Source organism: Ranitomeya imitator, chromosome 2, assembly GCF_032444005.1.
Source record: "Ranitomeya imitator isolate aRanImi1 chromosome 2, aRanImi1.pri, whole genome shotgun sequence".
NCBI lineage: Eukaryota > Metazoa > Chordata > Amphibia > Anura > Dendrobatidae > Ranitomeya > Ranitomeya imitator.
In genome coordinates, this window is record NC_091283.1 from 837,573,717 (window position 1) to 837,587,095 (window position 13,379).

Here is a 13,379-nt window from a genome sequence, read left to right on the forward strand (position 1 = left end):
ACTTGGATGACATTTTGATCTTCTCGGATGATTGGGAGTCTCATGTGAAGCAGGTCAGAACGGTTTTTCAGGTCCTGCGTGCTAATTCTTTGTTTGTGAAGGGATCAAAGTGTCTCTTTGGTGTGCAGAAGGTTTCATTTTGGGGGTTCATCTTTTCCCCTTCTACTATCGAGATGGATCCGGTTAAGGTCCAAGCCATCCATGATTGGACTCAGCCGACATCTCTGAAAAGTCTGCAAAAGTTCCTGGGCTTTGCTAATTTTTATCGTCGCTTCATCTGCAATTTTTCTAGTGTTGCCAAACCATTGACCGATTTGACCAAGAAGGGTGCTGATTTGGTCAATTGGTCTTCTGCTGCTGTGGAAGCTTTTCAAGAGTTGAAGCGTCGTTTTTCTTCTGCCCCTGTGTTGTGTCAACCAGATGTTTCTCTTCCGTTCCAGGTCGAGGTTGATGCTTCTGAGATTGGAGCAGGGGCTGTTTTGTCACAGAGAGGTTCTGGTTGCTCAGTGATGAAACCATGCGCTTTCTTTTCCAGGAAGTTTTCGCCTGCTGAGCGAAATTATGATGTGGGCAACCGAGAGTTGCTGGCCATGAAGTGGGCATTCGAGGAGTGGCGTCATTGGCTTGAAGGAGCTAAGCATCGCGTGGTGGTATTGACTGATCATAAGAACTTGACTTATCTCGAGTCTGCCAGGCGCTTGAATCCTAGACAAGCTCGTTGGTCGTTGTTTTTTGCCCGTTTTGACTTTGTGATTTCATACCTTCCGGGCTCTAAAAATGTGAAGGCGGATGCTCTGTCTAGGAGTTTTGTGCCCGACTCTCCGGGTTTGTCTGAGCCGGCGGGTATCCTCAAGGAAGGAGTAATTGTGTCTGCCATCTCCCCTGATTTGCGGCGGGTGCTGCAAAAATTTCAGGCTAATAAACCTGATCGTTGCCCAGCGGAGAAACTGTTTGTCCCTGATAGGTGGACGAATAGAGTTATCTCTGAACTTCATTGTTCGGTGTTGGCTGGTCATCCTGGAATCTTTGGTACCAGAGAGTTAGTGGCTAGATCCTTTTGGTGGCCCTCTCTGTCGCGGGATGTGCGTACTTTTGTGCAGTCCTGTGGGATTTGTGCTAGGGCTAAGCCCTGCTGTTCTCGTGCCAGTGGGTTGCTTTTGCCCTTGCCGGTCCCGAAGAGGCCTTGGACACACATCTCTATGGATTTTATTTCTGACCTTCCCGTTTCTCAAAGGATGTCAGTCATTTGGGTGGTCTGTGATCACTTTTCTAAGATGGTCCATCTGGTACCCTTGTCTAAATTGCCTTCCTCTTCTGATTTGGTGCCTTTATTCTTCCAGCATGTGGTTCGTTTGCATGGCATTCCAGAGAATATTGTTTCTGACAGAGGTTCCCAGTTTGTTTCGAGGTTTTGGCGAGCCTTTTGTGGTAGGATGGGCATTGACTTGTCTTTTTCCTCGGCTTCCCATCCTCAGACTAATGGCCAGACCGTAAGGAACCAATCAGACCTTGGAAACATATCTGAGATGCTTTGTTTCTGCTGATCAGGATGACTGGGTGTCCTTTTTGCCTTTGGCTGAGTTCGCCCTTAATAATCGGGCCAGCTCGGCTACCTTGGTTTCGCCATTTTTCTGCAATTCTGGGTTCCATCCTCGTTTCTCTTCAGGACAGGTTGAGTCTTCGGACTGTCCTGGTGTGGATACTGTGGTGGACAGGTTGCGCAGATTTGGACTCAGGTAGTGGACAATTTGACCTTGTCCCAGGAGAAGGCTCAACTTTTCGCTAATCGCAGACGCCGTGTGGGTCCCCGACTTCGTGTTGGGGATCTGGTTTGGTTATCTTCTCGTCATATTCCTATGAAGGTTTCCTCTCCTAAGTTTAAACCTCGTTTTATTGGTCCGTATAGGATTTCTGAGGTTCTTAATCCTGTGTCTTTTCGTCTGACCCTTCCAGATTCTTTTTCCATACATAACGTATTCCATAGGTCATTGTTGCGGAGATACGTGGCACCTATGGTCCCATCTGTTGAGCCTCCTGCCCCGGTTTTGGTGGAGGGGGAATTGGAGTATATTGTGGAGAAGATTTTGGATTCTCGTGTTTCAAGACGGAAACTCCAGTATCTGGTTAAATGGAAGGGTTATGCTCAGGAAGATAATTCCTGGGTTTTTGCCTCTGATGTCCATGCTCCCGATCTTGTTTGTGCCTTTCATGTGGCTCATCCTGGTCGGCCTGGGGGCTCTGGTGAGGGTTCGGTGACCCCTCCTCAAGGGGGGGGTACTGTTGTGAATTCTGTGGCAGAGTTCACTCCTGTGGTCACAAGTCGTACTTCGGCTGATTCTCTCTGGGAGCTTCCGTTTGTGGAGAAAAGTGGTACTGCAGCTTCTGAGTTTCCTCCCTCAGGTGATCTGGTGAGGTCGTTAGCTGCTTCTCTACTTAACTCCACCTGATGCTTTGATCCATGCTTCCTGTCAATGTTCCAGTGTTGGACTTGTGTTTCTCTGGATCATTCCTGTGGCCTGCTGCTCTGCATAGCTAAGTGCTTCTTTGCTATTTGTTGCTAGTTTTCTGTCCAGCTTGTCTATTTGTTTTGCTGGAAGCTCTGGGACGCAAAGGGTGTACCTCCGTGCCGTTAGTTCGGTACAGAGGGTCTTTTTGCCCCCTTTGCGTGGTTTTCTTTAGGGTTTTGTGTAGACCGCAAAGTTATCTTTCCTATCCTCGTTCTGTCTAGAATATCGGGCCTCACTTTGCTGAATCTATTTCATCCCTACGTTTGTCTTTTCATCTTACTCACAGTCATTATATGTGGGGGCCTGCCTTTTCCTTTGGGGTATTTCTCTGAGGCAAGGTAGGCTTATTTTTCTATCTTCAGGCTAGTTTGTTTCTCAGGCTGTGCCGAGTTGCATAGGCAGAGTTAGGCGCAATCCACGGCTGCCTCTAGTGTTGTTTGGAGAGGATCAGGAATTGCGGTCTACAGAGTTTCCACGTCTCAGAGCTCGTTCTATTATTTTGGGTAATTGTCAGATCACTGTATGTGCTCTGACCGCTATGTACATTGTGTTACTGAATTGCCTGGCATAACAGACGTTTCAGCTACAAATGAGCCCCTGGCTTGAGAAAGGCTCATTTGTAGCCGAAACGTCGCCCAGACATGTGGGTTGATTAAAATCCTGCACATTTTTCCACTGAAACAATGGAGTGCTGCCTCTTTTTTGGAATTCTAGATAGATAAATAGTTAGATAATAGATAGAAAGATGATAGATAATTAGATAGATGATAGATAGATAGATAGATAGATATATAGATAATAGATAGATAATAGATAGATAAATAGATAATAGATAGATAGATAAATAGATAATAGATAGATAGATGATTGATAGATAGATAGATAATAGATAGATAGATGGATACTAGATAGATAGATAATACATAGATGATAGATAATAAATACTGTAGATAATAGATAAATAATAGATGATAAATAGATAATATATCGATAATAGATAGATGATAGATAATAAATACTGTAGATAATAGATAAATAATAGATGATAAATAGATAATATATCGATAATAGATAGATGATAGATAATAGATAGATGATAGATAATATATAGATGATAGATAATAGATAGATAATAGATAATAGATAGATGATAAATAGATAGATAGATAATTGATAGATAATAGATAGATGATAAATAGATAATAGATAATAGATAGATAATAGATAGATGATAGATAATAGATAGATAATAGATAGATAATAGATAGATGATAGATAATAGATAGATACTGTGAATATTATACATAGATATGAAATAGATGGAACGATAATAATTACATAATAGATATGGGATCGGGAAGGGGGCCGCCAACGCCAGTGCTTATGTCAGTTGGATGTGCATCCGAGAACGTCCATTTACCTTAGATGCACAGAGATCTGCCAGGTCCCTGCTCCACAATACATGTTGCCAGTAAATCAGAAGCCTGCCGCTGATCTCATCATGCAGGCAGCACATGGCAGTGACAACATGTGCTGACCGTCGCTTGCACGCTGAAGTCAGCCGTAGGCCTCTTTGCCAAGATAGGGGACATATATTTCTGGAAGGGTCCAAGAAGGAGGATATATTAGTGGAAGGGCCCAGGATGGGGGACATATTACTGGAAGGGTCCAAGAAGGAGGATATATTAGTGGAAAGGCCCAGGATGGGGGGACATATATTACTGGAAGGGATCAGGAAGGAGGATATATTAGTGGAAGGGCCCAGGATGGGGGACATAATTATGAGGGAGGCCCCACATATGTCTTTATAGGATTTAGAATGCTACAAGGGCCCATGCCACTGTCTGGGATGCAGTATATACCGTATGTACGGTGAATAGATCTTTCTGTGATGATTTTTCTCAGGTTCTCTCTACAGATAATCTGTGATTCGGGTCAGTTATTTGTCTATTAATAACATGAATGTGACATTAGTTACAGGTTAGTTATTATCCAATCAGACTGCAAACTATAAAGCTGGAGAACGTCTATCAGTCAGGAGATAGTCACCGATCACGGCGTAGCCCCCTGGTAATATTTTGTAGACAATCCCATCAAAAAGGATTCCATCGGGAAAGAGATAGGCCATCAACTCTCCGACGATTCTCCCGAAGGCGGCCCCTAGAGAGAAGGCGACATGTGATGCAGTAGAGCGCTCGAGAGCTCATCATTGAGATATTAATCTATGGTGAGATGAGAGGTCGGCAGGGAAATCAACGTCTGGCTGAAGCCATCATCTTCTACACAACTCACCTAATATAAACACCGGCATGAAGGCCCCGCAGGGTATCGGCATTGTGGTAGCGACGACCGACATCATGAACTGGAAAAGAAACAGAAGCAAAAGAACAATGTCAATAACCGGCCGGTAATCAGTAACAAAGTCGAGAAATGTAACGAATATGTGCAAAACGTGACATCTGAATGTAGGTCCTCGGGGGCTGGAAACAGAGACCGTCCTCGCATGTCAATGACCAATTTTTGGCTGCGACCAGAGATGACTTCAGGTTGGATTTGAGAAGATTTATTACTTAAGACAAAGTCTGGTGATAACAAGAGTTCGCTATATGAACAACGCAGCGGCACAGCGTGGCTACCAGCACCCGGGGCAAGGATTGCTGAATATTTTGTAACCACTTAACCATGGACCAGTAGCGCTCCGGAGTGACTTTCACCAGTCTAGTATCACACAAGCATATGGATTGTATTTTAAGGAAAGACTGACATATTTCAAACTTGCCTTTTGACCCTCTTTTTTTTCACCTACCTGTTGAAATCGGGCATAAAATTTAAGAAATAAATAGTTATAAATTTTTATGTTTTTTTCCACATTTGATTTTTTTACTATTTTTTTATGTGGCCATTTTATCACACTAGCCCTATCTGTAACTCCATTCTTAGCCCTAACTCTATCCCTAATCCTAAACCTAACCCTATCTCTTTTGCTAACCTTAAACTTACGTCTTACGTCTGGGCCCCCATTTGGAGCACCTCTCAAGTATGGGGGGAGGTGCTGCCCGCTTTCGCTGCCTTCTCCATTGATTGGCATTGTATTCTTGAAAATTGCCGAGCAATTTATCCGTCCTGTGGCTGTACCATAAGTGTACAAGATGGACATATCCCTTTATGTATGCTGCAACTTCTTTTGTTTTTTGCTTCCGAAGTCTGAAAGTCATGATTTTTTAGTTTTCTATTGATGTAGAATACCGGTAACTTTTTTTGTTGCTATATTCTGTAAGGTTGGGAATTTTTAAAGGGGAGATAAGTGGGGGGGGGGGGAGGGGTGGTGAATAATGAAATAAATTATCAATTCCTGAGACAGAACAGGGAATGTTACAAAATACTTATCCTTGCATCTTCCGCCCCCGAAGTGCCGGTTTTGGCAGTAATGCCACCCATGGGGTCCATCACTGGTCTCGGTGGTCATATGTCATACATGAAAACCCCACTGCTGAGGGCAGTGATCAGTCATGTGGTGATTGATGGATAGGACGCCATCAATTTCAGTGGCAGCAGGGACCACCGGAGAAGCAATGTTGGAGCAGCAGAGGATTGAAGACATAAGTGACTATTGACTATTCTATCACAACTTCTGGAAAAACCTTCAAATAATAATAATAATCTTTATTTTTATATAGCGCTAACATATTCCGCAGCGCTTTACAGTTTTGCACACATTATCATCACTGTCCCCGATGGGGCTCACAATCTAGAATCCCTATCAGTATGTCTTTGGAATGTGGGAGGAAACCGGAGTGCCCGGAGGAAACCCACGCAAACACGGAGAGAACATACAAACTCTTTGCAGATGTTGTCCTGGGTGGGATTAGAACCCAGGACCCCAGCGCTGCAAGGCTGCAGTGCTAACCACTGCGCCACCGTACTGCCCTTCAAAAACTACTTTGACTTACACTGCCTTTTTACTTATTTTCTACAACTATTTTAACTAATTTTTTTAAGACCACTATGGTGGCATGGCCGCTATTGATCGTGGCAATGGGGATTGGAGATGCCACAGGATAATGACCGGTTCTTGCAAATGAACAGATCCGGTGCTTTTGCAATCACCTCCACAGCTCATCGCCTCACCGTGGCTGCCAGTTTGTCAGCAGTGCACAATACAAATTAGGAAACATCTACAGTTGATGTCAACCATGTTGGCCAAGAATGAGCTAACCGATATTTTCTTCACGCCCATGTGAGTTTGCACGTGAAGAATGTGAGAATCACAAGTCTTACTTCCTTGTGGACATTACCTTCATGACGAAGAACAGAGGCAAAGTGACGAAGACGCTGACAGTATCGTTGATGAAGGCGTTCCTGTGTCTCAGTGCTGAGGTATTACCCTCTTCCTTGGTCCAGGTGTAGTTATCGAATAGCACATTGATGCTCTCCCGGGGCATAATCTGCGAGACCATCAGAGAAAAAAACAGAGAGTTAGTGGGATCAAGAGCAAGACAAAGGATAGATGGACAATGTGCGCTGGTCTATTAGTTCTTACGAAAGACAATGAAAGTAATGTATCAACCAGTGGTTGGGTATTAAGTAAGAGAGACTCATTGGGTGGGAAGGAGAAAGGTGTCGTTTGGTTACGCGAGGCCTTTCCATGATACATTTTCCAGTTTATGGTGGAGATGTATCTGTACTTTGCAGATCCTTAGCATGAAGATAGACAGAGCCCAGGGCCGCCGTCACCACCTGACACACCCAGGCAAGTGCCGGGACCCTGGACAAACGGGGGAGCCCACTTACCGCCCACTATCGGCATCTATAGCGAGGAGCAAAAGGGTATGTTTCAGGCTCCATATCTCACCGTCCACTTCTGCTTCTAACGTGAGACAACCATCATTTTATAGACAATCATCATGGATATCACATACATAAATGTGACTTGTGACTATTTAGCATATGATTAGTTATGCAGATTCTCGTCAAGTTGCTGCATTGTTGTTGTTTTGCTCCTGGTGCTGGAAGAATATTTTATTCCTGAATACTACAAATTACAACCTGTTCTCACATTCCCTAATAGCTCAATGTGTTATTAGGCTGATTCCCAAGTGAGGGGTCACTGGTTCGAATCGAGGAGTAGCCATGAATTTGATTTCCCAAGAAAAGAGAAACAGCATCATCCAGCTCATCGATAGCGGTCTATTATCCAAGAAAATTGCCAAGCTGTATCATGTGAGCGCCAGGACAGCTGGAAGAATACGAAATGAAGTCCGTCCATTCAGAAGCCAAGAGGTGGCAAAATATCAGAGTCAACAAGTCGGCTCAGCACAAGGTCTATCAGTTTTGGTGCTACAAACACGACAGTGGAGGAGACTCGTATGCTTCATAATAGTGAGATCACAGATGTCCATGGAAGCACATTACACAAGTCTGGAATGGTGGCCAGAAAAAAGGTGAAGAAGCCTCAACTTCAGTATCATCAAAAGAAGAGTCGGCTCAAGTCTTCAAACAAGTATGAAAAGTGGAAGATTGAAAACGAGGGATTTATAGCAATGAGAGGAAAGTTAATAGATGGCTCTGGTGGGTGCAAATGGGTATGCTTAAAGGTAAAAAGGGGCTAACGGAGCGAGAAATTGAAGTAACAGTCATGTTCGATGGAGGACGTCTGATGATATGGGGTTGTTTCACAGCCAAAGGCGCTGAATACTTGATAGTCTCAATGCTGAACTATAGGTGAGTATCCTACAAGATGAGTTACTTTGTACATTCGAGTACTATGGGCATGAAAAGGATGACATTGGGTTCCAACAGGACAATGACACGAAGCATACATAGAGATTGAAAAAGAAATGGATTAGTGACAATGAAGTAGAGGTGCTGGATTGTCCCCACTGTCCCCGGACCTTAACCCAATCCAACAATTGTTGGTAGAGGTGAAGAAAAAGCTGTATACAGACCCAAGTGAGGCGACCAGTGTGCACCAACATTGGGAATGTGCCCTAAGCCTGGTGGCAGCATGTATTTTGTATGTGTAGGGAGGAGAACCAAGTTGATGGTCTCTCCTGTGTATCAGGGCCGGAACCGTCGGGGCTGTCACCAGTGTTGTAGGGGGAAAAAATTGCTGACCGGAGCAGTACAGGGCACCAGACTGATGGGGGCAGGTCAGACTTAAATAGCAGTTTGAGCGGGAAGACAGGACACTTGGCGGGGACCGAGCTTGTGAGTAGTAAGACGGTTAAATCCCTCTTCACGGACCCACGCCCGCTAGCTGTGCCTATACCCCCAGCTAGCCGGACTGCCGATGCTTCCTACCCTCAGCCCAGAGAGAATTCCTCACCGGGTAGTGACCAGGATAGAGTACGGACCGCTTAGTCCCATCCTTGCGGTGTCTGTTGAGGACTGGCCCGTGCCTGTGGCTGTGCCCGCTGGATTGTGTGCTCCTACTGCGGCCTTGCTCACTGAGCTCTCTGCTACTTCTGTGCTTCCGACCATCACTTCTGCCTCACTGTGTGCACGTTTCAGGAGACCGCGTGCTGAAGAACCCGGAGGATTCGTCGTCGCAAGCAGAAAGTGCATCGCCCATCTGCGGGACCAGATCGGCGACATCTCGTGCCACCTGAGGCGCCATCATGGGATCTTCCTGCCACCTTTCTCCAGCGCACAGAGTGATAAGTTAACCTGTTACATTCTATTGCATTTGACTTTCCCCCTATCCTCCAGTCATATTCCTTACCCCCCTGCTTGTACCATTACTGTTCCTATACATAAAGGACCTGTTAACCCTTGTTCTGCCTCCTGTGTGTCACTGCATCCTATGCACCTGCTAGCATCCTACATATGCACTGGTTGTGTTGTGTCTTGTTTGCAGGAAAGTTTTTCATTTGCCCCCAGATGACATGTTACCCCTACAGCCCTACTTCCAGCATGGTCCTCTGCCCTGCAGCTCTACCCCATGGAGATCCAGCCAGGGATCAGGATCCTTTATAGCTGTGGCCTCAATCAGTTCACAGTAGGCACCAAGTGGAGCAGAGTCACACAGCGGTGCCAGTAAGCTGCCCTTACACATCAGATGGTGTCTGATTAGCTGTCCCATTCTCACTTTTCAGGCAATCATGGCTTGGAATTTCTATATGAACGCTCTTTAACAATGGCTGACACTGGGCCATTGTCTGTCCAGAAGGCCATCGGTCATGTCGTAGACTGATATCATATCTCTGCATCATGAATCATGGTATGTGTTAAAGGGCCCACTGAGACTCTTTCACCAGGAGCCCACGAAAGCCTAGAGCCGACCCTGACCGAGCATTATGTGCACACATAGTCGTAGGGATCTCCAGCCTCCAACTCTGAGACGTAGAACTGTCTCCACTCGGGAGTTGTAGTTGTGCCGATGAAGAGCCACTGGATGGAGATCACCGATATGGAATATGTGCTTCTCACTTTGCCTTAATTGTTTGCAGTAGGAAACCATATTATCTGGCAAATAAATTGGATGATCTGGTTATCTCTGCTCCCGTCTGGCTTTGACTTCTGGCTTGTATTTGACCACGTGTATTGCTGTGACCTCTGGTACTTCCTGTCTTGACAGTTTCTGACTCGGCTCGTCTGACCACTTTTTCACCACTTGGTGGCGTTTGTGCTGCTGCTCAGTGGTGTTACGCTGGGTGTGCAACCTCTCTTCCCTCACCAGCATCCTCTGGTGGAGGTTGTGCTATACTGCACTGCAGCAACATTACAGTATACATGTATATAAGAGAAATTAGAAAAATAACTGTTGGCTGTTCAGCTATCCAAAGCATATGGTCAGGTTCTTCTTTACCTAAAATGTTTTATCACTTAGGACATTCCTTTTTAAAAGGATCTTCTTATGATGAGCTCATCATAGAGTACCCCGATTTTGGGGCTTACAATGATTCACTGCAATCGTTCGGGGAACTTAGCAGTAAGTGTTTAATTTCACTGCAGCACCTCCAGAGGTGACATAAAGTATTACATGGTTCCCTTTGAAACAATGGGCAGCCCTCCTATGAGAAAAGTTTTTGTTTGTTTGTCCAGCAACGCTCACAGATGAGGCTCCTGGCAGACTGAGCCAATAGGGTGTCCGAAAATCTGAAATTTTTTTTTTTTTTTTTTTTTTAATTCAAAAAATTTGGGAGCAACATGACTTCAAGTAAATACAATATAAATGTATGATGAGATTTATTTGCGTCATGTTCATTGATGGTCCATTTAGACCATATGCCCATCACTTAGAGGAAGGTTAAGGTTAGGGGTCAAAGAGTTTAAATTTTTGACTTTTTAAAGAAAATTTTAATGAGACTTTACTAAAACCCTGATAAACCCTAATAAAATTTGCTTAGAGAAAACTTAAAGCAGAAAAAGTAGACGATGTCATGTCAACATCAGGTCATCGGAGGGGTAGAGACAAGTCATTGCCCCTTTAGTTGTTTTTTATGTTCTCCGGTACGACGCAGGCTTACCTCCCCGGCCATGAACTGTCCGAATCCCTTTGGGAACGTAAGAGTTGCAATGCAGAAAGTTATCACAGCCGGGTAAATGAAGCGACTTGGGAACAAAAGGAAAAACAAGAACAGAATTAACATTTTTGAAACTTCAGATAAATTATTAGATAACCAATTTTTCGATCGTACTCAAAACAGAAGTCATTTTTGTAGGAAAAATAGAAAAAAAACAACCATATCAAAAAAGGTGGGAGTTACCATGAGGGTCTTCTTCCAAACATCGGCATGTCATGTATAAATGGATGGGAGCTGATCTATTACAGAAACTAGTTTGCATTTTATAGATTTTGGAAAAAAATCAGTCCTATACTTACTAACGGCTCAGAAAACTGCTCAGGGTTTGGTTCTGGCGGATTCCAAGCACCACTTGTCGATTCAAGAACACAAAAAAGGCCCCGAGGAAACCGCAACAGATTCTGCACATAAAAAAAATATCAAAAATATCATTATAGTCATTGTGAAATCTCAAGGTTTCTAGGAAATAAAACCCGTCGGAGACTTTACCCGATCACTGCAAAGGCTGGTAACTCTTGGAGGTCAAAGGGGAACTCCATGCGGAAATTGGTGCGGAAAAGTGCAGTAATGGTGACTGAAATAGACAAGCAACTATTATTCCTTATGGAGCTCAATGTATAGATGTTTGCAAGAAGAGGTGGAAAATGTTGCTGCAGGAGCCGACTACACATGGATTATTTGTCGTCTGTAACCATGAATACGTATCGGTCTGTGTCAGACCTGTATACACAAAATGGCAAAATTTATTTTCCTTTTTTTTTTTTTCCGAACACTTTTTGCACACTTGATTTACTCAATATTTTAGATGCCTTGGAGCCTGGGTAGGAAAACATGGCGACGTGGACCATCATCGAATTGTTTGGAGCAAACAACCAGGCAAGACCAATAAAACTAGTTATAAAAGTGTACACACCCTTCAACTTCCTCAAATTTACTGTCTATATGTACATAATGTTTGTGGGTTCGGGGGCAAATTTCTAAATATTTGGGGTAATAATCTCAACCGACCTGCATCCTTGTTCCATACAGCGAGGACCCGGAAAATGAAGGCACTAAATGTTGCTGCAAAGAATCCACGCCAGTAGTTCCTCACCGCAAAGTAGGAAGATGTGACCTCAATACTGAACAAGACACCTGTAGGACAATTCACAGTGACACGGGAGCACCATGATCACATGCGTTATCTGGAGCAAAGGATGGGACAAGGAAATAGACAACTCACTCAGGCACTTATCGAATATGGAATTCTTTGATTTGTCAAAAGTTTTGATCGGTGGTGGCCTACTGATTGCTGGAAGAAAGGGGGCTGAAAGAGGACAAAAACCTTCTGTATAGTCATATTTGGTTCCGAGTGACAGTCCCAAGAAATTGGTCAAATGGCTCAACAATTGGTGAAGGTCTCAGCGTCAGAACTTCCCACCGATGAAAACTTCTGCCATGTCATGATGGTCTACCTCATCTAAGACAGACAGGACAGCAACAAACATAGAAGAATTGGACTTGCCTCCTAACGGGGTTCCAAAGCAACAGCCGACACCAACAGCGCATCCCACAGTCAATACGTCAGTGTAATAATACGCCTGCTACTGATAGGCCATGAGTGACCACAGGACACAGCCAAGAGAAAGAAAGACCACCGAGATATGGACGATCACAAAGAGATGAGATGCGGTAATGGATACAACGAGACAAGTGGAAGGAGGGACAACGACAGGACAAAAATGGCCAATGAAGGTATAAAACAAAGACAAAAATAAAGACAGAGAAAGGGTAAAAGAAAAACAAAAGCACAAATAACAAAAAAGAAGAAAGAAAAAGAAGATAAAATCAGCAAAGATCTCATGACAGCCTGATTATCATAGAATGCTTTGTGCATGCAGCCGAGTCCTTTCCCAAGGTTGGAGAAGATATTGGACACAAGTGACCAAGGGCTGATGCCTTCCAACTCAGGGAAGAGAGAAAAGCAATTTGGTGGAAACCAAACACCACAGTATGCAGGGAAGTTTAAAGAAAACACAGGCAAGATGCACGGAGCAACGACAGAGGAAGAAGTTAGGTTGAGATGAAGTCAATGTCACCCTGGAGGGATCTACATGAGACACAACAGTATGATTGGCCAAACCCAAGCACCGTTAACGTGTGATGTGACAGTCTAGGTGTTCTAATATAAACTGAAGGTGCTTATACACATAGACGAAAGGAAGATGACAATTTAGGCAGTATTGGTTTTTCCCCGCAATGCCCTAAAGAAAAAAAAGACTGGATATGTTGGAATTCAACATGTCCATTCCTTGCTTCAGGGTTAATATGAGGTTCTAGACCAAAAAGGTATGGTAGCTGCAGATTT

The 13,379-nt window shown here is 44.1% G+C and overlaps 1 protein-coding gene across 3 annotated transcripts in view; it reads right to left on the reverse strand.

Moving 5' to 3' along the window:
- The window catches only part of CLCN1 (chloride voltage-gated channel 1), an 80,350-nt gene that overhangs the window by 23,504 nt on the left and 43,467 nt on the right, over window positions 1-13,379 (reverse strand). For all 3 annotated transcript variants that reach the window (XM_069754233.1, XM_069754232.1, XM_069754234.1), the window contains exons 8-14: window positions 12,041-12,166; window positions 11,522-11,606; window positions 11,332-11,433; window positions 10,976-11,060; window positions 6,803-6,952; window positions 4,800-4,869; window positions 4,557-4,667 (exon numbers count right to left, since the gene is read on the reverse strand). In XM_069754233.1, coding sequence (XP_069610334.1) covers window positions 4,557-4,667; window positions 4,800-4,869; window positions 6,803-6,952; window positions 10,976-11,060; window positions 11,332-11,433; window positions 11,522-11,606; window positions 12,041-12,166 — 729 coding nt within the window. The remainder of the gene's footprint in view (window positions 1-4,556; window positions 4,668-4,799; window positions 4,870-6,802; window positions 6,953-10,975; window positions 11,061-11,331; window positions 11,434-11,521; window positions 11,607-12,040; window positions 12,167-13,379) is intronic.